Source organism: Rhineura floridana, chromosome 17 (assembly GCF_030035675.1).
Source record: "Rhineura floridana isolate rRhiFlo1 chromosome 17, rRhiFlo1.hap2, whole genome shotgun sequence".
NCBI lineage: Eukaryota > Metazoa > Chordata > Lepidosauria > Squamata > Rhineuridae > Rhineura > Rhineura floridana.
In genome coordinates, this window is record NC_084496.1 from 6,172,583 (window position 1) to 6,198,914 (window position 26,332).

At 41.2% G+C, this 26,332-nt stretch overlaps 1 protein-coding gene across 1 annotated transcript in view; it reads right to left on the minus strand.

Moving 5' to 3' along the window:
- Window positions 1–26,332, minus strand: part of SEC14L5 (SEC14 like lipid binding 5) — a 49,793-nt gene that overhangs the window by 23,157 nt on the left and 304 nt on the right. Inside the window, exons 2-5 of the mRNA XM_061599898.1 lie at window positions 13,519–13,655; window positions 12,415–12,490; window positions 399–548; window positions 159–290 (exon numbers count right to left, since the gene is read on the minus strand). Coding sequence (XP_061455882.1) covers window positions 159–290; window positions 399–548; window positions 12,415–12,477 — 345 coding nt within the window. The 5' untranslated portion in view covers window positions 12,478–12,490; window positions 13,519–13,655. The remainder of the gene's footprint in view (window positions 1–158; window positions 291–398; window positions 549–12,414; window positions 12,491–13,518; window positions 13,656–26,332) is intronic.

A 26,332-nucleotide genomic window follows, 5' to 3' on the forward strand; every position in this document is an offset into this window, starting at 1 on the left:
CCAGCAAAGCCTGCACTCAGTTGGAACCTACTGTACAAGCCTGGGAACAACCTTCCTGGTAACAATAAAAAGAAAGGCACTACGAGACCCACCAAGAAACAAACCTACCCAATACATTTCGCACAAGAGAAGAGAAACTTGGTAGGCAGAATGCTTACAGAGTAGTTGCACGTCTCCAGGACAATGACACGGCTGGCAAAGGTCTCATTACGAGCTTCGATAACAAGAGTTCGCTCCTTCCAATTCACCGTGTTCTTTTGTATGAAAAAGACATACTCTACTCCAGCAATCTGAAAAAGGAAAATAAGGATAGCATGTAAGGGCTCCATTACAATGTCTCCTGAGCAGAGCCCAAGCAGCCTCAAGAGGACATGTCTATGAGGAATCTTAGCTCCCACCTTCTTCAACAACCGAGGAGCATCCACATTCAATTTACAACTTCGTTCAATTATATGAATGGCTCCATCATCACTCTTGGATTCACGAAGGATCTCACTACCCAGGAAAACTGGGATTTCTGGGCAAGTGGGGAAGCGCTTTTCATAAGCCTGAGAAAAAGAGACACAGGGTCAACACTTTAATGCCATTCTTGTCTTCTTCTACTTCTCCTTGCTTAATAATTTCTGTGCCTGTAAAATACTGCATAGTAGAAAATCAGGCTACAATCCACCACTTTCTGTTTCTGAGGAATCACTGTACTTTTTTTTGCACAAATCAAATTGCCACTCATGGGGCATGCTGTACGGAACACAACACTGTATCGCCTAGTTTAACACTTCCATGGTACTTGCCACCTGGAAGTGTAATAAAAAGAGGGATGATCTTAAGTTACATGTATTGTATTGTCTTTATCATGCAACTCTGTGGCACACATCACTGCAGTACCCCGTCATTGCATGGGAAGTGGGTGGTATTAGTTTTCTTTTTTAAGCACATAGGTAAATGAGTGTGCACCCGCACAGGCAGTCATGTACACATGAAATTTACTGTGTCCTCTCTCTCATTTCTTAAAGATAAAGACATATGCACTTGTGCATAATTGTTAAATATTAAAATAACATTAAATAAAGTGATTAGGGTGTAATTTGGGTTGAGGGGAAATCACAGTAGCAGTTGGTGGGAGTAGCATATGAGTGGTATTTCCCTCCCCCCACAATTCACCCTGGTCTGGACTTCTAAACAGTGTACACCTGTTCCATTAGTTTTTATGGTGCACGTTTGCATGAAATGGTGGATAAAACTTTTTCCCCGCAGATTCACTTCCACTTGCCCAAGGTTAAAGGTGAAAGATGGGCTGAAGGAGAAAAGTGGGGAAATCACTGTCAAACCTGCAGGATCGAACCACCAATAATAGTAATAGTAGTGCAAGTCTGCTTTTTATGGAAACCTACAATAGGCAAGGAAGTCAGCAGAAAAGTAGTCTGGAAAATCACAAAAGAAAAGAGCAGAAGTAGTGGTATTACTATAAGTCGGGGCCAACATTGTGTGCCTCACAAGCATGCAAGAACAAACAGCACAGAGCAAATGGAGCTCATGTGAATTAGGCCCAAGCTAAGGCTGCATTCTTAAACACATCTAATAGTAAGTCCTGTTGAACTCAGCAGGGGTTACTTGCTAGACAACATGCTTTATGTCATGCTGAAAATCTTATTTTGGGCAAGAAAGAAACCAATCCAGAGAGCTTGGAGGAATCAAATATACAATTAGTATGCAAATAAGTGACCTCAAGAAACAGATTTTACCAAATAGATGCCACTTAACCAGTCCCCAGACCAATACACAGAGGGACGACATGAACATGCTGGCTCCCAGAGAGAAGCTCACACCACTTTGCTCCTCTCCAGTTCTTTTAGCTCTGCCCAGAAGTTAAGCCAAGGTTTGCCTTAGTATGTTGAATGAACCCAGGATTGCAGTTACGCTCTTCTTAACCGCAACTTGTAATCAAGAACAAACCCTGGCTGCTTATCATGTCACACTGTGCTGAGCTAAAAGGATGGGGAGGAGCAAAGCGGCTGTGATCTCCACTCCAGGAGTCAGCACATTCACACTAAGTCATGGTTTTGCTTAGCATTACAGGCAAATGCAACCATAGCCTTGTACATTACACACAAAAGTTTGTGCTCGCACATGCAGAAAGGGTTCCGTTTATCTGCAGGAAAAACCAAAGTGTTACTGAATCTAGAAAACTGCCTACAGACCTATGGATAAATACACTGTACATACTTTCCTTTCTTATGAAAGTTCTTCTCTGTAACTGAATGATGTTTCTGCTACTGTGCATGCACAGAAATGTATCCTGGAGCTAGAAATACTATTACTCCTAAAAATAGATCAGGTTGCTCAGTACACATTCCTCCTCTCCTGCTCTTAGATCTCCTAATAGTGGCTATTTCAGACAAAGAGAGAAGGAGAGAATACTGCGAGAAGGGTTGACACACACATGGCTGAGTAGACTGTAGCGCTAGTGAAAGCTTCAGTGTTGGAGAATGCAATGTGCTTTCAAATGCACATTTCAAATGCAGGCTTTCAAATATAGATATCTACAACCAACCTGTTTACCAGTTCTTGAAAGTGAGTATTCATCTTTTCAGCAAGGTGATTATAAGCCTACTCAGCTTCAATACACAGAAAAAGAGAGATTCCTCATCCAAGTAACTGTGGTATTGCCCAATATGGCAGTTACCTTTTATGTATGTATAGGGAGGGTGGAGGAACCAGTAGCCCATCTTCTGATCTCTCACTATGTAGAGGTGAAGGGTGGGGTATATGAAAAGAACCTAGGTATTTAAAGAGATTTCCCTAATATTTTTCCCTTTGATCATGACTAAAATCCAAATGATCTTAGAAACAGTTTACACAACACATGTTGTGTTGCAATGGCCAGAAATACCAGCAGCCAGGCACCTGAGCACGTTTAAGTGTTAAACAGCCAGCAATTAAAAACTCACAGGTCAGGTTTATTCAGCTCTGCTCCAGTTCAGCCTGGAATGAACATCCAGGTCTCCTACAGCTCAGTAAAGCAGCTTCCCAAATTAGACCGTCTATCAGAATTTCATAATATCCTCACAGTTCCAGAAAGGAAACCAAGATAATTATACAAGGAGTGCAGCAACCCATAAAGATTCTCAGGAGAAAACACTAGCTTGCACCTATCCAAGGCATTTTCTTTCAGGAGAGACATGAACCTTTACATGTCTTAGCATATTACAGCAAATGATTAAGCATGATTAAAATGTCTTCTGATTTAAGGAGGGGCAAACTGTAGCCCTCCAGTTCTTTTATTGGATTGCCATTAGCCCTCACCAGCATGTCCACTGATCAAGGTTGATAGGAATTGGGAGTCCAGTATTGTCTGAATGGCCACAGGTTCCATGTCCCTCATCTACTTTGACTATATATATATATTCTTATATCCCTCTTATATCCATAAGAAAAGAATTAAAATATAAATAAAACAGCTTCTGGAAACGTTGTTACTATTTTTTGCATACAAAGATGTTTTTAGTAAAGGAATTGCAGGGGAGGAGGTTGTCCTGACTATTCAGATTGTCTTTTAGTGCCAGGTGATCAGAAATTATTCCTTGTTTATTTATTCTTATTTATTACATTTATACCCCGCCTTGCTTTTCATCACAGGAACCCAAGGCGGCTTACATAGGTTCCCAGGTGGTCTCCCATCCAGGCACTGACCAGACCTGACCCTGCTTAGCTTCAGCAGGGAGCTGGCCTTACGTGCCTTCAGACCACAGCCTGGGACTCAATGGTTGACTCTCCCCAGATTCTACCCCACCCCTTTTCTGGCAGAAACACAAGTTCCTTGTGTTATGTGAGATATCCTGTCTCCAGCTGGATCTCAGAAATCAATACATACTGTGGGAAATCCACAACTACCCTTATTGTCTTTTCAGCAATTGTCGGTAGATTGGCTGGCAGGAAAATCAGTTGCTATCTGACAAAGGTTGACCAACAGAAATCTGACAGTAGTAAGAGTAGACACAAAGTGAAGGTCTCCAAAGACAAAGCTGTGAAGAGCTGCTATTTTGGGCAGAAGCCCAAAAGCACAGGACCAAAAAAAAATTGTAGAAATACACAATGAACTGTTTCAGGCCAATTTGGGGCTCTGGCAAGTGTTGAATGGCTTATACTGAAAACCCCATTATGTCAGATTTAGAATATGCCCTTGGGCTTCTATAACCACTGCATTAAACAATCAAGTTACATTTTGCACTTTGCAGCACAGAAGCTGATCACAAATCAGGCCAGCAGTGAACAGCTGACATGACATTTAACATGATTCGCCTTTAACATGACATCCTTATTAAGGATTAAATTACATTTGATGATGTATGAGTTATCATGACCCCTCAGCTTACCACAACACAAAATTCCTGCATGGATCCAACAAGAGGAGAATATTATAGGTGATGTCTGTACAGGTCATATGTTATTTAGACTTTTGTACGAAAAGTGATCATAATAATAATACATTTAAGGATTAAAATCTTCAAAAGGTAGATAAAAATTGCTTCTGGTGGAACTTGAGAGGAAAATGTTAACTATGAATAGATACGAATCCTTTTTATAAAATAGGATGTATCCCTAGAAGTTCTAAAAAGAAACACATGGACTAGTAGCCAGCAGCTCTCTCAGTATATGTGCATTTTAAGTCAGGATTTGAAAGCCTGCTGAAATTGCAATGCAAAGAGAAACAGCTGTCTTCAAGGTGGTTTTAGATGGCAAACATACCTCATGGCAAAGCAAACTCAGTAAAGGCTGAACAGACCCAATGCGCATCTTCATTTTCACAAAGTAACAAGTCCTGAATGAGAGTCTGCTATGGATGTAGACATCCTATCAATTTTTTTAAAAAGTGTATGTTTCAATTCCAGCATATTTATTTATTTATTTATTTATTTATATCCTGCCCTTCCTCTAAAAAGGAGCCCAGGACAGCAAACAAAAACACCAAAAAACACTCTAAAACATCTTAAAAACAAACGACTTTAAATCATATTAAAACAAAACATCTTTTTAAAAAAGCAGCTTTAAAAACATCTAAAAAATTAATTCCAATACAGATGCCAACTGGGATAAAGTCTCTGTTTAAAAGCCTTGTTGAAAGAGGAAGGTCTTCAGTAGGCACCGAAAAGACAACAGAGACGGCACCTGCCTAATATTTAAGGGAAGAGAATTCCAAAGGGTCAGTGCCACGACACTAAAGGTCAGTTTCTTATGTTGCACGGAACGGACCTCCTGCTAAGATGGTATCTGCACAGAGATCAACTGGGTATATAAGGGATAAGATGATCTTTCAGGTACTCTTGTCCCAAGCTGCATATATACATATCAGGAAACAACCACAAGTATATCTGCTTGGTGACACAGGGCCAAATACACATTACACAAGTTGCCCATAATTTTTCATGGACTTTTTGTTTTAAAAAGCAGCCACAAACCAATGATAGGGGTCATGGGGAAGGAGGGCATACCTCTTAGTGTAGGAAAAACAGCATAAGGGGAAATTACTAACCAGCCCCTCTTACCCACTCAAGACTGAAGCCTGCTATGGCTGGGTTTAAAAAAAAAAAAAGCTTGGAAAGTTATGACGACTACATATAATGTATAATTTAGCCCATAATATGTACTACAACATACCTGCTTTTTCTGATGCTAACACTAATATCAGAGTCAGAAAACATGGTAACTATTACAGCGATAGCTGGTCCTCTGTCTCTCATGAATGGAACAAAAAAATCATTTGGTAAAGACTGAAACACAACTGAACAAAAAAGGACAGTAACTTCTTACTAACTGTTGCTTAACTTAGCTGTTGCATTTGCATCCTGCTCCTATATCAAAGCGTTTGTAACAGTGGCAGTTTACCTTTACAACCATCCTGTGAAAGATGGCCACCTCTCCAAGGCCACCTCTAGCCAGCAGACCACACTGGATGTCTTTTAGCCAAAATTTAAGAGTATGGATCAGACTTTCCCAGCCTAGCACCTTCTTGATGTTTGGACTTGTGCTCTTCTCAGATCTTGTTACCTCCCATGAAGTCATGCACCTTTCCTTCCATGGTATTTCCAAGAGCAGGGAAACTGAATTCTTCAAATATTGCAAAAGATTATCCTTTCCTTCTAGGTAACAGAGATTGTTGCTGGCTCTGCATTGTCTGAAATTGGCTCCAAGAAGATTACACAGATATCTGAGAAACTATTTTCTGTGGAGTTTATATACCATGGTCGCTTATTGTAAGCCAGATGGGACAAGGAGGAAACAAAACACAGAGGAAGTATCAAGGGCAGTAAATTGGGCAAATCTTGGTGGCAGGTCCAGGCAGACCAAGGACAAGCAGAAGTTTGGCCAAAAAGAACAGCTTCAATGCAAAGCAATGTATGTGTCACTCTGTGATTGACAAGACAGTTTTTGGCTGCCAGGGACTGCAGTAAAATTTAGTTAACCAGTCCAGAATATGTAATCAAAACTAAGACCTGGGTCAGCATTTTATAGTTGCCTGATTTGCATTTACCCCAAAGGCCATGCCTGGGTTATTTAATTACATGCAGTCCAAGGACTGAGTTTTGTATGTATAAAAGACAACTCTCCCATCAAAGACTACTCTTGCTACATTAAACAGTGTGAGGATACAGATTCAATACAGACATCAAGTGTACACATGTAGCCATTCTCAGGTTCCTTACAGCCACCTTGTTCCAGAAGTGACCTAGCCTGAATCTGCTTTGTGCAATGCAGTATTATCACAACACATGGCTGCAGGCTTAACAAAGAGGAAAAGGTGATGACTGAATGCAGATTCCAGGCTGAAGCACAATGCTCAAATGAATACAACAAGAGAGCTATTCAGCAGAAATGCTGCTCTGGAGACAGTTCCTTCAAGTTATTCAGACTTTTGGGTACAGGAATAAGTCAGTACAAACCACTTAATTTTGCTTTTAGAAAGAATTTTGCCCTTTGCAAGTTATGCTAGCTAGGTCATTCTTGATTTGGCATATGCCTATCCAGAGTCCCATATATTGACATTTTGCTCTCAGCACAAATAGGAACTTCCTATGCCCGTATATGAGGATTAATTTGATTATAAATGAAGCTGTCAGATCAACTGTCCTCATGCCCAGTTCAAATGTAAATTATTGCTTATTTTTATTCCACGTGCAGGAAAGAAACTGGACAAAGTCTGAAACCTGTTCCCCAACACCTACAGCAACAGATGTTAGTTTTACAGGAAACTTTTTCAGCAACAGAAGCCCCAACATCAAAATCTCATCACATTTCTACCCCATGAGTAAGGTGAAGTTGATTCCTATGCATTCTACTTGGGGACAAGTTATTGCCAAGACCATTTACTCATGTAAATTACACAGCAAATAGCAATGACTGGCCCAGCTTAAAGTAAAGATAGGATCAGTGGCTGCTGGTATTCTTCAATATGCTATGAAAACAAACATGGGCATTAGAAGTAAGGATACAAACCTACATTTTAACATGGAGAGTAGCAAAGGGGAAGTTATAAGTGTTCACTGCAATAAAGAGTGACTTATAATATAAAGGCTTATTCTAAAACCCTTTCCCTAACTCTCTTTTTGGTCATGGGTGTCTCTTAGTTATTTTTGTTCAGGGGCGTGCATTTGCTAGTCAATGTTGTAACAAAAATATAAAATGGGAAGCAATAATATACCAATGGGTCAGACCTAACTTATGAAAGTCTGGAAATGGGTCTGCATATCTGCCATGGGGTAATGACCAGCATAACTTTTTTTTTTGCACATACCACAACAGTATAGCTGCCAAGTAACTTAAAAAGAGTAAATGAAGACTCTAAGCTAGCCTCAATTTGTGTCTGAATCTACAATTGTAAAGGCACCCCTAAGCAACAATACATTCACAAACCACACTCTTGATAAATTCCATTACAGATACATTTCCTTTGTGGCTGGAGGACCTACAGTGCATCTCATGTGCAGAACCGTCCAAAGATAAGGTATCAGGCCACTGTGGACAAATCTATCATTTTGTCATTTGGACAGGGACAGTCCAACCAGTTTAGTTGCTCTCCACAAACCTCTAAAATCATCATCTGCAGTCTTCTGACTGCTTCAAAGGAAATCCAGCTGCTAAGAAATTGCTTACTTTGCTGCAGGGAGAATAACCTAGAGGGAGTAAATGTTTGCTACATTATGCATATCCAAGTTAAGATTATTATTTGAGAAACCTTAAATAAAAATTAAAATATTGAGGCCTGAGAGAGAGAGAGAGAGAGAGAGAGAGAGAGAGAGAGAGAGAGAGAGAGAGAGAGAGAGAGAGAGAGAGAGAGAGAGAGAGAGAGATAAAGAAATGGTTACTTCAAGAAACTAGATTATGTCTGACCTAGTGACATTTTCTCATAGGATGAATCAGTACAATTTCAGTACCTGAAGTTAAGACAAGAATGCGGAAACTAATCCTGTAAATTTATTAAACAACTTAGCCCCACAGACAGCACTACATGTTTGCAAACAATCACAGTGGGTCTGTATACCACTCTTTTAAGAACAGTGTCTATTTAGAAAGACTGTCACATGATGTAGCAGTGAATACAGCATCTCAATTGCTTATGAAGTGTGCTCTTGATGAATGTTACTGTTGAAATATATTTTATTGTTGCTGAGACAGTTTAAATTTTATTGGAAGTATGTTTGATTTTTCCTGGGAGTATATTTTAATTATGTAGCGCTAATGGTTTTTAAATTGATTTTATTATATTTAACTTGTGTAATTCACTTTTGAGCTCATTTTTACATGGAAAAAACCTGATATAAATAAATAAATAATGAGCAGGCCCCATTAAGTAGAGCCCATTCCAATACTCTGGAGGACAATATTCATGAAAAACCACTTCCCGCTAAATCAACAGCTCATCTCCTCAGGAGGAAAAGCATCTTCATAATACCACAGGAAGGAAATGTGTTCCACATTTTTCTATGATGGTTGCAGTTTACATGTTAACAGATTTTGGATGTTCAAACCAGGGAGTTGCAACATGATTCACAAATGATTAAATCTGTGGTGAAAACGGTTAATGTGAACAGAAACCCTCACGTGAACCTCAAAACACCAGTCCACAGTGCTGAGTGACCCCAGAGGCCTAGAGCCTAAGGACTCCATCGTTTGTAAAGCTCATTTTACTTAAAGAGTGGGAGCATTTAAACTGTTCAGAGTAAAAGCTTTTAAAAGGCAGAGATCACACAACACTCGCGCAGAAGGAGAAAAGTGCCAAATATACAAAAGGTGATCCTCTCTTCAGCAACACCCCAATATGCCTGCAGCAACCCTCCTGAGTTGGTAGTCTCCACAATCCCCACTCAAAGGTCCTGTGTCTATTGGTTTGCACACTCCTCAAGCACATTTATGGTATTCTTCATAAGAACGTGTTTTAATGATCAGTCTATTTATGGTAACAAGAAATTGATTGATTCCAAACTAAAATGACAGAGAAATCCAAGGGACTCCACTTGCCTAGAAGCTGGGCCCTTTGATATTGTTCCTTCTATAATTCAAATTCTGCTACATTTGCTTGGCTGCTTGATGAAAAAATACTCTGCATATACTCAGAATCACTTCATTACTACAAATGCTCTAGGGTTAAACCCTAGCACTAAAAACAAATGTTGATGCTAGGTGTTGCCATAAATTAAATCCGCTAACCAAGATATTTATTATGCTTAACTGTACTGTAGAATGTAATCAACTTTCATTTTCGCATGGTTTCACTTTCTTGTAAACAGCAACCTTTTTGTAACCTAGCTGTCTTGGACAGATACCACCATGTTTTTCTATAAGCTCTTGAGTTCCCTCTAAGAATACCATTTGATTTAAGTTGCAGCTTAGGATTCAGAAGATTCAAGATCCACTTTTGGTTTTGCTGGAGCATAAATCATTTAGCATTTTTGTTTCACCTTCTGTAAAACCGTAATGGTACAACAGTACATAAGATAAACATTCATATACTATCTGGGAAATTCTTACAGTTCACATAATCTTTGTCTCCAGGGCCTAGCCATTCTGAAATAAAACATCCAACCAAACCACACAAAAACAAATGCCTTTAGCCTAACAAACTTACAACAGATTTGTCCAGAAGCAGCCCTCTTGTATTAGCAGCCAATTTACTGACAACCGCCTGACATCAGCCATCTGTGTGATCTTACAAGGGTAAAGCTTAATGAAGCTAAAGTGCACATAGGTGTTTGTTCTATTTACCAGCACCTTTGTATTGAATATTGTCAGCACTCTACCAAAGGAAGTCAGAATGGGTACTGTCAGTGGAGATACCAAACGTGCTTAGAAACATTCACTGCAATGGCAATTGCTCTTATTATCCAAAGCTCCGTATATTAACAGAAAGTAGTTTATATGCCTGCCTCTCTCCCTGAACTGTAGCTTGCAGGAAATGATAAATGGGATAATTCTACAGACTTTTGGTTCTCAGTGCCAAAAGCGATAAGCCATGATTCACAAGGGATACAGGAGAGTATCTCTCTTCTCCCAGATGCACTGATGCAAGTCAGATGAATCTGGTACAAAAGATAGATGACATAAGCAGGGTAGACTTAGCCACATTTGTCAAGGTTCTTCCAACATTGCTTACCAACAAAATCTGAAGCAAAATGCACAATATGAAGTGATTTTTACAATGCAAATATTTAGAGGGGACAAAGAGTATTCAATCTTCTTGCCCAGAAAACATGAACATGGTGCCAGATCTGGGTGCAGGTGAAGGCAGGAAGAACTGATTAGTCTACTTAAGTCAGATTTTTTTTTTATTAAAAAAAATGAAAGCTGCTCTCAGAGACATTAAAAAATCACCAATTTGCCATTGCTTTTCTACTGGATCTAAAAACAGATGAGGAGGAAACAAAAACTTCCCAAATGTCAGTTTTCACAGGATTCCTAAATAAAGCAAGAGGTGAAAGTCCATTAGTCCATAAGAACATGAGAAGAGCTCTGCTGAATTAGACAAAACCTCCGTCTGTTCCAGCATTCTGTTCTCACAGCAGCCAACCAGATGGTTATGGGAAGCCCACAAGAAGGACACAACAACACGACTCTCCCAGCAAGTAGTATTCCGAGGCGTACTACCTCCAACCGTGGAGGAAAAAACCTAGCCATCATGATTAGCAGCGGCTGGTAGCCATATCCTCCATGAATCTGTCTAACCCCTTTTAAATCCATCCGAGCTAATGGCCATCACTGTGGGAGCACATTCCCTAGTTTACAACGCACTGTATGAAGTAGTACTTTTTTTGTTGCTCCTGTATCTTCCAACGTTCAGGTTCATTGAATAATCCCAGGTTCTAGTATTATGTGAGAGGGAGAAAAAACTTGTCCTTATCTGCTTCCTCCACACCATGCATAATCTTACACACCTTTATCATGTACCCCATCCCCGACCCTTACTCACCTTTTTCTAAACAAATAAGACCCAAACATTGTAACATTCCCTCATACAGGAGTTGCTGCAGCATTTTGGCTGCCCTTTTGCCCTTTCCAGCTCCACAGGATCCTTTTTGAGGGACAGCAACAACTGTGCACACATTCCAAGTATTGCCACACCATAGGTTTGTCTAAACGCATTATTTCTAGTCCCTTTCCTAATGATCTCTGACATGGGATGTGCCTTCTTCACAGCTGTCACACACTGGGTTGGCATTTTCATCAGGCTATCCACCATGATCCCAGGATCTCTTTCCTGCTCAGTCACCACCAGTTCAGACTTCATTAGTGCAAATGTGAAGCTAGGATTTTTTATCCCAATGTGCATCAATTCACACCTGCTTACACTGAAACACATTTGCCATTTTTACTGCCCATTCACCCAGTTTGGAGAGATCTTTCTGGAACTCCCAATAGTCCCTTTTTGTTTTTACCACCATAAACACTTTGAGGTCATCAGCAAACATGCACACCTCACTGTTCACTCCTAATGCTAGATCATTTATGAAAAAGTAAAAAAGCACCATTCCCAATACAGATCCTTGAGGGTCCCCACCTCTTACCTATCTTCATTGTGAGAACATTTCATTTATTCCTTCTCTCGCTTCCTGTTCTCTAACCATTTACTGATACACAACAGGACCAGCCCTCTAATCTCATGCCACATCCACTTTTTTACATTCCTTTCCGTTAATTAGTACAAACAAATTCTGCATCAGATTCCAGAAAAGTCAGAAGTAAATTCTGGTGAAAAAGTATAGGTTGATCCTACAGAAGGTTTAACCAAAAGTCCAGAAATAAACATATTCTGTAAATCACCACATCCTACCACTGAACACCACACAAAGAACAGGCTTCAGAAGTTTTTCCGAGGCAGCCAAAGCTATGAAACAGACCAGTGAAGTAATAAGATGCATCACTTACCGCCATTACAAGCTCAAATGGGTATTTGTAGACTCTAACAGGGGACTGGTATTTTTGCACCATTTTTACTTCACACCTGGAATGAAAGAAAACAGCCAACTGTTAAAAAACAAAATACTACTGTGAACATTACACAGCAAGGTAAACATACCCTCTTTTTGCTTTGCAGTGAAACTGCAATTCCTTCCATGGAGATCAAAGCCAGGAGAGAACACAGAAGCAGAGTCTCAGCTTAGATGGACCAGATTTCTAACATGGATGCCCAAGAAAAGGAAGCCCTTAGGTAGTCCCCACAGTCCAAATGCTATAACTCTTCCCTTTTATCTTGTGTTTGATGTCATCACATCACCACCCTGAGGCTAATACTTTTGATTTTAAAGGCTGTTTAAAGCAACCACATTCAAAGTTGGGTCCAACTGTGCTCAACTCCTTTGATCTTTAACAGAGTAAAAAGAGATCCAAATGGAAGCCAGCATACTTTTACAAAATGTTCTATGCACACAGTTGGGAAAATTACACCACTCTGGCAAGTGACTCAACACTGGATACCTTGCAATGAGAAAAAGAAAGAAAAGAAAAGAAACCTGTGGGATGTACAACACCCATCTCTGCAGCTCATTTACTCAAACCACTGGAATTCCGCCTTCTGCCCCCAGCAACAGCGTTCAGCCTGCACACGCATGCCTGTTATAAGAATCCTGAGAAACAATGAACCCACTCTAACAAACAGCTCATTGAGTTGCATTCTGCAAACCCTGTAGGATATGCTGCCTCCGCCATTAATACTAAGTGCCTATGAATGTCAGAAGTCCAGAAGGCCCCTAGGCTTAATTTTTCTCACTCACATTCCAGTACTGAAAAGGCAGGGATCTGCAACCACCATCCAGGCACTGAAATCAACACTGGGGACAAAGACTTAATAGAAGAGAATCGGAGTCAAATGTAGGAAATGAAAGAGTTAAAAGGCCCCTAGGTTCTGAATACCCATCTTCAGGAAGATTTCCATCTAAAAGCCATTTAGTGCTCTTTAAGAGCAACTTCTACAATTAAGTTCTCCAGTGAAGGAGGGAAAAAGAGAACAGCCATTCATGAACATAAAGATACCTGGAGTCTGGGAATTGCTTGCATCAGCTCATGAATTTTCAGAACTTGTCTCAACACTTCAAGTCCACTAAGCAGCCATCTGAGAATTGCCGAGTCCTGGATAAGCGTTATCTCTGGTACTACACTGATGGGTATATCTAAAAGACAGAACATATAAAGGCAATGCTGGAGAGTGCTAACAGGACAGAGTCAAGCTGCAGAAAGCTTTGCTGATATCATATAACAGAAATCAGAGCCACAAAACAGGGTACCTTTCAACATAAAGATGTAACTCTGATACCTGCAGTATACAGGAACCATACGTGCTAGCACAGTGAAGGAGTACCATCTGCAAAACAAATTAAACTGTGGTCTGCCTTGCACTTGCTGATCTACCATTAAAGAAATTCATACCACATTCTGCAGGAGGTTCAACATTCACAGTAAGACTTGACTTGCACTGGCTATCAGCATTTACCAGTGGTTGCTGAACTTATGGAAAGACAAGGACTCAGCACTGTCATTTACTCCATTTGGAGATAAAGCTGGGAGTCAATTTATGCACATGTATTTCATAACATAACTACTCTACAGATGAAATATTTTACTTGTATTGCAGAGCTCACTTTTTCACACAAATGGTATTTAACAACGGAGGCAAGCTTACAGAGTGAATTGTTCCCTTGTCTTTGTTCACAGTAGCATTCTCACACATCACTTCAGCTTTCTAGGAACAAAACCGCAATTTCCATCTGCCCAGGTGAAAAGAAGTCCTTGTCTTCTTGGATGTGAATGACTTGTGCTACTTGGGCCTGGTGCTTGGTAACACACTTCTAGGGCAGGGGGTGCTATTTGTGGCCTATTGCCGAAATAAGACACAAACACCATTCATTGGGTTAAATCATGGGCCACTTTATTAAACGGAATCAATTAGAATAATGAACCTGCAGAGGGGAAATCAAGTGCGGGAGCATTCTGATGATCCAGGCAAAGCCTGCTTGCAGTCATAGGGCAACCAAACCCTTGCCTGAGCCCAGGGTTGCCCTGTGCCAGACCCCAGCTTGGGCCACATCCTGAAGATGTGTAGGGGGTCCAACCTGCATCACCGCCCCCCGGAGCCCTGAAACTCCGAGCGGATGAGGCACGTTGGTCCCAAAGGCGGCCTGTGTTCTGCCCCCGGGCCGTATAGCCCTGAGCTGTAGGCCCCTGGACCGCCAATCACCCCCAAAGGCGCCTAAAGGTGTCACCTAGCTGCCCTTTCCCTTTTTACCTTTCCCCCGCACTTCCTTGCCCAGTGACCATTAACATGTTAAGCCAAAACAGACCAATCAGCCTATTAACCCCAAAGGCACCCATGCTAACCCTTGACCCTTCCCCCCAACCACAGTGTGGAGTAGGCAAAAGAAACCTGCCAGCAAAGTGAGGCAGGCAGGCCAAAAATTCCGAGTCGGCCCCATAGCGACCAAATGAATCACACTGCAGCAGAGGGAGGGTCGGGCAGGCGCCGCCAAAATTCAAAGGAGGGCACGAGGCTGGTGGAGCGGCCTTAAATGGCCTTCCGCCGCCTCGCCTCCTTTCTGTGCGTCACGACAGCGCACTGCGTGCGCACACACACACCCACAATGGCAGCCTGGGCTTCGGCTGCGGCCACAAACTCGCCCCTTTGTCCGGCAGGTACCGGGCATGAAACAGGATTCCCTGTAGCAACTGCAGACCTGGTGAGGCAACAACAGCAACAAAAGGGTTAGAGAGAGGACTTTTTACATCATTGTTCCTGCGGCACCTTTCACCAAGAGTTCCAAAAGCTAGGAGCTACTGATGCCATCTAGCTGATGAGGCTATAGAATTCAAGGCAAATGAAATTGTAGCTGAAACTTCAGAATTAAAATGGCTTAATTGCTGTTCAGTTTTATAGCTCAGGACCAGGTTACTTGAGAGACCACCTTATCCCTTACATACCTTGTAGATCACTGCAGTCTGCAAGAGAGCTACTCTTACAAGTCCCAAACATATCAGAACCTGCTGCACAGTAACTTAGAGCAAGGCTTTTAATGTGGCTGTCCTAGTTCTGTGGACCAGTGGAACGACACCTATTGAGATGCAACAGGTGCCCACTATCTGCACTTTCCAGAAACAACTGAAGACATTTTTGTTCCAACAAGCTTTTCCAGTTGGTTGAATAGATCTCTGCCATGGGTGTCTACTTTCTATTGTTTTTAATTTTATCAGCAGTTATTTTCTCTGATTTTAACTTTTTTTTAAGCTGTTCATATTGTATTGTGTACAGTGCCTTGAGAAGTGTGGAAAGTGCTTAATAAATAATACTAATACTATTTAAAACTGATTTGAGGTTTTTTTGTGGTGGTGGTGAAAAGCAGCATATATAAATAAATTATAAATCAAATAAATTGAGGGCTGTAGTAATATGTGGCATAATATGCGTACAAAGATAAGTGGGAAATTTATACACATGTGTATATTGTCACAGACCAATAGAATCAACAGAACATTGGTTTAAATGGTTTTTACTGTGGGCCACTTACAGAACCATTATAAACAGCATACAAATATTGTAAAATAAATACATAAACACATATAGGTAGAAGACTAATATATAAACACATATAGGTAGAAGAATCAAAGTCTATTCAGAGTGAAATACTAACATCACTTGACAAATAGGCAGCTCCATTCTGGCTCCCTCTTACTTCTGAGCGCTTAGCAGAAACAGCATGCACGTTGTCAACATTTTTTTTTCTTTGAAAAACTGTGAAGGCAACACATTCTTTTTATGAAAAAGGGCAGTCCTTACTCTCATGATCTTATGGCTGCTCCAAAGTCTGACACTATCACAGCCACGCATGATATTAGGTACACAGAAGTCCCAAAATATAAAAGTCTAGCTGTCACAGATCAGGTCCCACAAAGTAAATTCAGGATCTCAAGGTGAAAAGTAAATACTGTACAGCAACATGGAACTCGAACAGAGTACAATGAGAACACTTATTATGAGAAGAACAGAATTCTAGTAATACTAGGTTGACAGAAAGAGAGATGATTTGTTATAGAAGTGTTACGGCTATTTGTCGTTAATGGAAATCTCTAAGATGTATCTAGGCATCTCTAAGATGTATCTAGGCATCTCTAAGATGTATACAGGCACCCTCTTCACCATGACACTGCTGTGAGAACAGGATTATTCAGCTGAAGTTTATTTTCTCTAATCAAAGGTGAAGAGATCTTACCAAGGAGTTTCCTGTCCCCTCAGAAAGCTGACCATAATTCAAGCACACACCAAACTATTATGTGAAGGGTGTGTTGCTGCAAACCTACACTAGAAATTGACTAACATGTTTTAAAGCTCCGCTGTGACATCTTGGGCCCAATCACACATGCAATCCAATGCATGGATGATCACTAGAGCAGAACCAAATGAGTGCAATACACAGAGGAAGCTGACTACATGAAGCAACATGTCCTACAGCCATGATTATTTCAACTGTACGCTTACAAGTCTCATTGAAAAGAAGTGTTACAATGGTTTGGTTAGAATCACTTAGAATGGCAGAAGAGAGCCACTTGCTTCAAATTAGCTACAGATGCCTACTCCAACCAAAATAATTCAGAGACTCTGTACCATCAGATAATGCCACGGCATTTATGCCTTGTTTTTCTAATATGCTTCTTAAAACAGTGAAATGGATTTGTAGCCCTTAAAGGTTGCATTGGGAAAGCAAGTCATTGAGTAATTGTATGAGTGCCAAGGTGTGTGTAATGTTTCCATTAATTTCATGAAAAACTAACACCACAAGAATCAGAAAGGATCAAAAATGCCCATTCCTCCCTAGTCTAACTTTGCAGCTATGTCATCATGTTATCCTTAAGTTGGCAGGAAGCTACTGGCTTGCCATCTTCTTAGTCTCCTGCATCAGACTTTAAATGGACCATTTTCCTTTACCGCTCCAAACCCTCCCTTAGTGAATTCATTTCCAAACTGCATTCCAGGGAATCATGGGGCTCCTTGGAAGCTTAGCAGGAGCTCCTCAGCTGGTAACATTGCTAATAGCTTACAACCTCCCAAGATTACTACCAATCGTCCCATACAACATGGAGATGCAGATGAACCCAGTTCTAGGTTATGCTCTGAAACCTACAGTTCTCAGAAACTGCAGATAAGGAGGTGTATCTGCAGTTGTTATACTACTGCAGACTGCAGGTAGGAGGCTCATCATGACAGGATGCTCCTCCTCATAAAGGTGACTAAAAGTAGTGTGGCAGGGAGCTAACATCTTAGCTTCCTATGTGCAGGGAACTTTTTTTGCATGGAGAAGTAATCAGACTTATGAGCTGTCCACCAGAATTCTAAAGTGATATAGGCTTACCTCCTGATCTGCTGTCCATGACAAAGAGGCCTCAGTTAAGATGGCTTGACAGCAAACCCCAAGAATCCTCTGCAGAGGGGTTCCTAGCAGATATCAGTACGGAAAGTATTCCCTCAAAGTAGAAAGGCTGTAACTCCCTACTGGAGCCATGCTCAAGGGAAACTGTTCTTATCCATTATGTCTGGATAGATAAGAGGCATTATGTTATTCTGTGATTTTAAACCTACAACTCAGATTAAAGATTAAAGACTGCTTTCAAAAATGAGTTCTCTTTTTTAAAAAGAAACACGTAATTGCCACATAAACTATTTGCTTTGTGATGAGAAGCCATTTGATATTGTCAGTCACTTGTCACCGTCCTGAAAGTTTTACTCCCATTTCTGCTTCCCTAAGGCTCATGACTAAGTCTTCCTCCTCCTTCACACCTCTAAAAGCAAAGCAATTCTTTCCCACCCACACTCTCCTTTTCTCATGCCCTGGCCCCTACATAGTTATATAAGCTTTCATTATTATTATTTCAAATGCTTTGCCTACATGGCAGCAGCGCGTTGGAAATCCCACTACTGAATGTACCCATTTAGCCTCACCGCTAGGAGTTCATATGGAAACAAGACCATGGCAGTTTTAGGCATTTATATCAGCACGCAATTTGTTAAGCCTACTCAACACAACTGACTGACATTGATCCTACCCAGCAAGAGTTCCTAATCAATTCAACCAAGACAGCAGAACTATGTATCCACTTCCAAACTAATCCAACTGCTTATGTTTAAAAAATTAGTGTTTTCTCATTACATTCCAAAAATATGCATTTCCCAGACCATCGCCTTCTCCTGCACATCACATACAAACAGGAAAAAACAAAAGATACATAAGTGTTATACTGTGGCAGATGGCTGAAGCAAGTTCTTGAACTGCCTATAAATGTATAGAGAAAAGGTCTGTGACTATCGGGTCCAAATGGCCAGGAAATGCAAGAGGTACAAGTCAATGTCAATTCTACATAATACTTAAAAGTAAAAGTGATAAACCTTGTTAATAGTTGTGAAAGGCATGTGACAGTGCACATAACAAAGCTGGCAAGGTTGTGTCATGTTACCTATTACTGATCTCGGGTACATTTAAGCTTTACTTAGAATCATTACATTTAAGCTTTACACAGAACTGTAACACAGACTCTACCTCTTACATTTCATTACTATTAGCACCATTGTTTGCATTATTTTTCCTCTATAACCATTTAAAATATATCACAGGATAACACCGCATGCATTTGATGAAATGGACACTAGCCCATGAAACCTTATGCCACGCTAAGTTTGTTAGTCTTTTAAGATGCCAAACAAGACCCTTTATTGTTTTTGTTGCAACTGACATTAACTTCTCTACCTCTCTGGAAGGAGAGTAATGATTGAAACTCAAAACCTGACCTTGATCTTTGTATTTAGGCTAGCTTTCTGGGGACCAGTTTGAACCAGCAAAGTAGCAGGGTATTAACATTTATATAAATGTTAATAACTGGAGCAGCTAAAACACATTAATGGAATATTGTGTTTTACTGTGGCTTTCCAAGCCTTCAGAAACAGTAAGCTATATGTTTTGAATAAATAAAGCAGTTGTGTCTTCTTTAATAATAATGCTTTCTTTTTGGAAGATACAAGGCTTTGTCAAACACCAGGGGCTGAAATAGCAAACTGCAATTTATAAGCAGATAGAAGCCTAGAGAGAAAAGGGCCAGTGTTGTTGAATATTGACCAGTCTGTATAAGGAATCTAATTTTTAAAGAATTGGGAACCCTTTCATTTGGTTGTAGATGAAATAAGATCAAATGGATGACATGCTGAAATGGTTCAACTAATCTGGAGTACAGACACTCAGGTCTCACAAAAAGCTTTAAAATTCAACTATTATAGCTGCAAGCTGCTTCTAAGCCAACTGTGCTGTCTGAAGCAAACATGTTGCATCCATTAAACCAAGCACAGCCCCACCTCAAGATGGAGCTTCAATACAGCTGCCATAGACATCTGCTGCATCTCCTGTCTACCCCTCTCCCAGCTGGCAAACACAGAGCATACCAAGACCGGGAGTGGTCCAGCCTATCACAGCTCCTACATTACATTTTGACAAGAGCAGAAGGCACAGAGGGACCCACAACAGCAGCCAACTTAATGCTTCACTGAATTCCCATGGTGCAATGCTATAGCAACTGCCGCTCTTCTCCAGCCAGTAAGCAGAATCACTCTGCCTACTGACCTGAGAAGACAAGCCTGAAAACATGAAGACAGAAAGTGAGTGCAAAAGTAGCAGGCAAAGGTATGGAACCATAAGGCACATCGAGCACGCAACACCCTACAAGTTATAGTGATTATTATTAGCAAGGCTATTCTAAATTGTCTCTCTGTAGACTGCATAAAGCAGGGGTGAAAAACCTATGACCCAGTTGCTTAATATCATCCAGGCTGCAGGATACACTGATCACACTGCTTGTCAGCTGGCCCAATCCACACTTTCAAAGCTCTACTCAGGCAGGAAGCTGTCCAATACTGGATGACTTCCTGCCTTTGGAGGGACCCCTTCGAAAACTAGCTAACCTCAATACAGCCCCAAATTGGTTTTTTTCTGTAGGTCAATATCCCTCAGCAAAATAAAAGGTTCCCCACCCCAGTATAATTGTTTGTCTTTTTTGAAGAGCAAAGAGTTAATTTTCTCCAGAGGAGACTGCTTCAGTGTGTGTGTTTATCCTTGTCGCAGATACAGCTATTTAAAGCAAGCAAGTTTATGAGAGATGAATCCTGAATCTGGATTAGCTGTATCTTTTACCCGATATGCCAGACTCACCATTTAATTGCAGGGTAATTTTCCCCTTGGTAAGTAGCAATAATGTCACAAACAAACTCAATTTACTCTCCAAGGTTCACTTTTCCTATGAAACAACCTTCTGATTCAGACAGGAAGAGTAAATTCTTCAACTAGCTATGACTATACTGGCGCTGTTATAGGCTCAGGCAGGAGTAGATGATGGAAAAGACCTCTGCTGGAGACTCTAGAGAGCTGCTAACAGACACTGCAGACAATACAAGGCTAGATGGGCCAAGGGCCTCATTCAAGATAAGGCAGTTTCATAGGCTCAATTAGGCTGTATGTGACCAGCACGTTCTAAATAAGACAGGGACAATGAGTAATTATTAACCCCTAGCACACTTGTAGCACTGGAAGAGGTGAGTGAGAGAGCAGTAAGTCTTCTTTCTAGTTAGGCGTCAGCAGCCTTCCTCAGAGGGATAACATTTCTGAGTACATAAGCACAGGCAGCAATGATGTGGAGCATAAAAGAATTCAGTACCTGTATAGCAACATTAATAAATCAGAGATCTAGGGGCAGTAAGAGAGCCCATAAGTAAAGATCTATAATTTCTGGACATTTCTGGGTTAGTCAGAAAAAGGTCTGGGGAAAATGGAAGTATATGCAATTACTTGTTCAATAGGTCTAAACTTTATTTGCTAGCTTAAATACCATAAAAGGTTTACATATATTTTAGTACACCTAACAGTACCATGTCATACAGTTTTTATTCAAACAATTATTACAAGTATACCCAGCATTAGAGATGGAGTTGCAAGCGGCTGCGCTGTAAAATGTTTAAAGCCAGGAAAAAAAAAAAGTTGATAATACAAACTATCAAACAAACAAAAGGTTACACTACTTGGTCTTAGGAATGTGTAAACTCAACACCATCATGCAGAAAATGATGAATCTCTTCTGTATCTAGAGCAACAGAAAAGCATATCCTTATTATGTAATCAACATATAATATATTTATTTATCAACATCATATGTATATTTATTTATCATTAAATTTATATCCACCCTTCTTCCCAGAAGGAGCCCAGGGCAGCACTAACATATTAAGGATTAACAGTACATTTGAATATTAAGCAAAATTTCATAACCATACTAGCCACTTTAAAATCCTTCATCAAACAGCTGACAACAGTGTAGTTCTCAGTACCAGATACTATAAAGAAACAATGGATTATTGAAATCCCCATTGTGCTCTGAAAGCTTTCTAGAACTTTCTGTGTGGTCACTGTTGGAAACAGAATGAAGGGCTAGATGGGTCTTTGATCTGATCCAGTAAGTGTGACTAACCATCTTAAACCAGTGAAACACTAGTTTCTTTCTAAGCAACACATGTGACTGCAAAATCCACAGCTTCTTATTTTATACTTGAATTTTGATCTTCATGGACTTTTGAAAACTGAAGATCTACGTGAACTGTCATATTAGGTTCTTGATTTTGTGTATTTCCAAACACTCGACAATTTTCTTCATATGATGCAGAATATGGAGGAACCTGAACCAGGGGAGAAGCAAGAGGGAGTCAAAGGCTTTTGCACAAAGACCTTGTCTGATGCAGGAGCTCGCTTGGCAGATTCCCAGATTGTATGCCTGGAGCAAATACCTGACACTGTTCTGCATTTTGCAACATACCATAAGTACATTTGCCAACATCAAGTTTAAGTTCTCCAAAAAGTCCAGTTTTGTCATAATGGACCATGGGGGGAAAAATAAAAGGGAAAGTGTCCCTCCCTTCCCCATCTCTTGCTAAAAGTAAAAAAGTAGTCTTGACAACTGGAACACAGTATGCAACAAAGGCATATATTTTCTACTATTTTTGATGGCATTTTATTGTATACATATTGTTATACAACCTGATATTTTATGAGATGCCAGTATATAATGGACTGCCTTCAAGGTGATTCTGACTTATGGCAGCCATATGAATAGGGTTTTCATGGTAAGTGGTATTCATAGGCGGTTTACCATTGCCTTCCTCTGAGGCTGAGAGGCAGCGACTGGCCCAAGGTCACCCAGTGAGCTTCATGGCTGTGTGGGGATTCGAACCCTGGTCTCCCAGGTCATAGTCTGACACCTTAACCTCTACACCACACTTCTATAAATGAATGTAAGGTCACAAGTATGGAAGGAGGTGTATTAGCAAATCAGTCCTGCCATGAAAACGGGATGCAATATATTTAACTATTAAAATATTTCCTCTGCCTTCCTGTCACTAAGATAGAACCAGTGAAGGAATTTGAGGGGCTGAGAAGGAAACCTTGAAGTCCAAAGATACATTTCCAATACAACTTTCTAGCAACCCTGATAAGTTATTTATTATTTACATATTTAACTTCTATCCCGTCCTTCCTCCCAGAAGATGCCCACTATGGTAAACAAAGGACACTATAAACATTTTAAAAAATCTTTAAAAACATTTCAGAAATAAAACATCTTAAAAATCAATTCCAAAACAGATGCAGACTGGAATAAGGCCTCTACTTAAACAGGCCTGTTGAAAGAATAGGTTTGTTGATAGAGTAGTCTTCAGTAGGCACCAAAAGAATAACAAAGATGGCGCCTGTCTAATATTTAAGGGGAGGGAAGATGCCGCCACACTAAAGGTCCACTTCCTATATTGTGCAGAATGGACCTCCTGATAAGATGGTACGTGCAAGAGGCCCTCACCTGCAGAGCATAGTGACTGACTAGGTATATAAGGGGTAAGATGGTCTTTCAGATATCCTGGTCCCAAGCTGCATAGGGCTTTGTACACCAAAACCAGCACCTTGAACTTAACCTGGCAGCTAATCAGCAGTCAGCGCAATTCTTTCATCAACAGGGTAACATGTTGGCAATACCCTGCACCAGTGAGTAGTTGTGCCACCGCATTTTGCACCAGCTGCAGCTTCTGGACCAACCTTAAGGGCAAAGCCACATAGAGCGCATTGCAGCAATCCAGCCTGGAGGTTACCAGTGCATGGTCAACAGTGGTCAGGCTATGCCAGTCTAGAAACGGCTGCAGCTGTCTTACCAGCCGAAGCTGGCAAAAGGCACTCCTAGCCGCTGAGGTCACCCGGGCCTCTAGTGACAATGATGGATCCAGGAACATCCCCAGATTACAAACCTGCTCTTTCAGAGAGAGTATGACCCCATCCAAAGCAGGCTATTGACCACTTATGCGGACTCAGGAACCATCTTCCCACAGCACCTCTGTCTTGCTAGGATTCAGAGTCAATTCATTGGCCCTCATCCAGCTCACCACTAAGTCCAGGCCTTGCACAGCCACTCCCAATTCAGATGTTACAGAGAAATACAGCTGGGTATCATCAGTGTACTGCTGACATTTCACTCAATCTCCTGATAACCACTACTCCCAATAGCTTCATATAGATTAACATTTACAATGAACATTGGGGACAAGATGGTACCCTGCAGCACCCCACAGCACAACTGACAGGGGAAAGACCATCTCCCAATGTTATTCTCTGAAACCAACCCTGGAGATAGGATCAAAGCCATTGCAAAACAGTGCCTCCAATACCCATCTCACCAAATTGGCTCCGAAGGATACCATGGCCAATGAGTGGCTGGATAACCAGCCAGATGGGCAACTAATAAATCTAATAAATAAATAAATAAATATCAAAAGCCACTGAAAGTTCAAATAAGAACAACAGAGTCGCACTCCCCCTGTCCTTCTCCCAATAAAGGTCATCCATCAGGGCCACCAGGGCCAATTCAGTCCCACAACCAGGCATGAACCCAGATTGGAATGGGTCAAGATAATCTGTTTAATCCAAGAATACTTGTAATTGCTGTGCCACAACCCTCTCGATCACCTTTCCTAAATGTTGTTGGGGAAGGAGGATAGGGAAGGGTTAGTGGAGGAAGGACAAAGTGTCTCAAGTTCTAGAAAATGAGACACAAGAGTTCAAGCCTGGAAGTGTCACACTCTATTCTTGAAGCTCTTCTCAACTCTATCCGATATTCCCGAAGGTTGAGGAACTCAATAGTCATCCAGAGGAAAAAACACAAACTGAATCTGCTCAAATGCTTTTATCCATTTGCCCAGTGCTAAGATCCTGGCACTGATATTTTTTAAGATACCAGAGCGAAGCCAGGACACAAACTGAGTTTTGGAGGAGATCTTCTCCCCATCCATATCATATGTATTTATTACTTGCTGCATTTATATGACATCTATCCTGCAAGGAGGTTAGGACAGCCTACGTGTGAGAGTCAAAGCCAATTGCAGGTTCTTCTGATTATTAATACTAAAAATGTTTCTATAAAACTAACATGGAAGTATTTAACTGCAGATACTAAGGTTTGAACCTGGGACCTTCTGCAGGAAAAGCAGGTGCTCTACTGCTGAACTATGGTCCTTTCCTATAGGAGGAGCAGAAAGAGAAGAGTGAGGTTTCACACATGTTGGGTGTGTACACATGCACGCAGCACCATTTAAAGGTGACCGGTTGTCAAATTCTTTCTTCTGTTAAGAACTTTACAGGTGGCTAGCTTTGAACGGTGACTCAACACACACACACACACACTTAATATGGACATGGGGAAGGGCCTATAGCTCAGTGGCAGAGCACCTGCTTTGCACAGAAGATCCCAGGCTCAATCCCCAGCATCCCCAGGCAGCACTGAAACCCTGGAGAGCTTCTGTCAGGCAGTAGACCATACCGAGCTAGATGGATGAATGGGTCTGACTCAACGTAAGGTAGTGTCCTATGTTCACGAGGATCATCCATAGCTTTGTGGCAGAGCACCTGGTTTGCATGCAGAAGGCCCCAGATTCAATCTCCAGCATCTGCAGGTTGGGCTGGGGAAGAGGTCCCTATCTGAAACCTTGGAGAGTCACTGCCAGTCAGTGTAGCTAGACAGCCCAATGGTTTAACTCAGTATCTGCCAGCTTCTTATGGCGAGAAAAGGAAGGAGATTATTATTTATTTGTCACCTCACAGAAGATTCCCTCCAAGGGCAACCTATACCTTAGCAAGGAAACTGCTGGGGCGGGCAGGGGGGCGGGGGAGACAGAAGCCCCATTAGGGGCTTTCTTCCCATTCATGAAGCATCTTGGGGATGCATAGACACCATACATTTAAACCACATTTCCTCCCCACCCCCCACCCGCTTCCTGGGAAGTGTAGTTTGTTAAGGGTGCTGAGGATATCAGCTCTATGAAGGACAAACTACAGTTCCCCAAATTCTTTAGGGTGGGAAATGTGCTTTGGGAGGATGGTGTACGTACGCAGATGTCTCGGGCCACCCCCCAGTAATGCTGGTGGGGGCAGTTAACGGGGGAGGGGGGTTGCTGAAGAGAAGCTCGTACCGATTTTCTGTACTGCATTAGGAATATATATACAATATATGTGTGTGTGTGTGTGTGTGTGTTATATATACACACACACATAATAGACACGTACATATACATATATTCCCGTCTTTGGACTATTTACACGCCCTCAGTGTGAGCAGGGAAGGGGTTTGTTGTTAAAGGGAAAAGGCGGCCCTGTCAAAATTTGGGGGGGAGGCAGCGGCACCCCCAGCTGGAGTCATGGAACGGGGGGAAGAGACCCAGCCGTCCCCTCCCTCCGAGGCGACTCAC